Below are 1,788 nucleotides of genomic sequence, written 5' to 3'. Positions count from 1 at the left end.
GGTTGTACTGCAGAATTAGATTGTGGTGGAAAACCTGGCTGTTGTGGTGTAGAATTCACTTTAGGTGGAAAACCTGGCTGTTGCGATGCAGAATTCGGTTGAGGTGGGAAGCCTGGCTGTTGAGATGTAGAATTTGGTTGAGGTGGAAAGCCAGACTGTTGGCCAGGTACTTTTGATTGTTGTGGAGGAAAACTTGATGATTGAGGCTGATACTCTGACTTTTGAACAGAAGAATCCAATTGGTTTGGTAAATTTGGAAGTAATTGTGGTTGTTGAACTTGTGGTAATCCTGTATTACTTGCATATGTTCTTTGAAAACGGGATTGAACAACAGAAAATGCTGATTGTGATTGTTGTGGTAAGGAATTCAATCCAGAATTACCAAATTGATTTATATTTGAACTGTTTGTATTAAATTCATTAGGTTTTGAAGATATTGCCTCATTAGAATTATTTGGCGTACCATTAACAAATTCTCTTGAATCTTGAGTACTAATTCCATCATAAGTATTTGATTGATTGCTACTTCCAGGAAAAAGGGAAAGTGGAGTTCTATCATTACTATTTTTTTGAAAAGCATCTGAAGGAAATACGTTTTGATTAGTTGGTTCTCCATAAGGTTCAGATGAAGAAAATTGCTTAGGACCTGTCTGTTCAATAAAACTAGCTGATGAATATGCTTGTGGAGTATTTATTTGGGATCCATTTTGAAAGTTAATATTATTACTGATCTAAAACAAATAAATAATATTTACTACTAGATATAAATTTTAATTAAAAGAAAATAAATTTATAATTTACCAAAGAATTATTTTGAATTGGTGGAACTGACGATCCATCGTTCAATCCCATTTGAGAAAATTGATCATTCAACTGTTCTTTTGTTTGACTATATAAAACTAAAACAATAATTTAGAGATTAATTTAACTAAGTATATTAAAAAAAGACATTGACTTTTACTTATCTAGATTTAAACATTAGAATATATTTTATATTATAGGTACCTATTGGTAAGTATATAAAAACACTCTTAATGTTATCAATAATATTTTTGAAGAATAAAAAGTTGAGGTGTACAATTATTTTAATTAAATACATTAAAATTTACTACATCAATAGTCAAGTTTATTACTAAATGTCTACAGATGTATATTTTCAATTCAATTCAATGTATTATATTTAAATATGTGTCCAGTAAAATCTAAGATTATAATATTTCATTAAATTAATTTTTTTTTTTAAATATTGTGATTACATTAACATTACAAGTTTAAAGGTCATGAGTCAAAAACAATAAACATATTAAATTTGTTTCAATCACACATGTTATATTGTTAATAATGTAATTATTATACTCCTAAAATATGTATCAATACAAAATATTTATATAGTTCTGTAGTCACTTACTGTTTGACGATGTATTATGTTGGCCGTTTTGTTGTGATGTTGGAGGAGTGTCATAATGTTGTAATGGACGCTCTTGAACAAACTGAGAGTTATTCATTGCTTGCAAACTAAAGAAAATAAATACTGTATAATAACTGCAACAGACGACGGTCAAGATAATTGACGTGCAAATACTACCAGCTCTTACTTGATTGAATTAATCCACCGTTTTTATTGTCAACTTTAAATAGTGAAATCGTTTTCACTTGGACATTGACAAGAATAGTTAACCGCATTTAAAGCATCTCAAGTTGATTTGCTGGATCGTATTCTAATGCGCAACGTATAATCACCAGAAAGTTGTTCGTACAAAACATCAACTGGTCGGGCAGAGCTAAAAT

The 1,788-nt window shown here is 29.6% G+C and overlaps 1 protein-coding gene across 1 annotated transcript in view; it reads right to left on the bottom strand.

The window, feature by feature from the left end:
* The window catches only part of LOC112691034 (protein transport protein Sec24D), a 12,143-nt gene extending 10,355 nt beyond the window's left edge, over nucleotides 1-1,788 (bottom strand). Inside the window, 5 exon segments of the mRNA XM_025565142.1 lie at nucleotides 1-2; nucleotides 5-731; nucleotides 802-899; nucleotides 1,409-1,515; nucleotides 1,586-1,788. The exon segment at nucleotides 1-2 is cut by the window's left edge and continues 843 nt beyond it. Coding sequence (XP_025420927.1) covers nucleotides 1-2; nucleotides 5-731; nucleotides 802-899; nucleotides 1,409-1,515; nucleotides 1,586-1,683 — 1,032 coding nt within the window. The 5' untranslated portion in view covers nucleotides 1,684-1,788.

Source organism: Sipha flava, unplaced genomic scaffold (genome assembly GCF_003268045.1).
Source record: "Sipha flava isolate LNK unplaced genomic scaffold, YSA_version1 553_pilon_pilon, whole genome shotgun sequence".
In the NCBI taxonomy this organism is placed as follows: Eukaryota; Metazoa; Arthropoda; class Insecta; order Hemiptera; family Aphididae; genus Sipha; species Sipha flava.
This window is presented reverse-complemented; position numbering and strand designations above follow the sequence as displayed.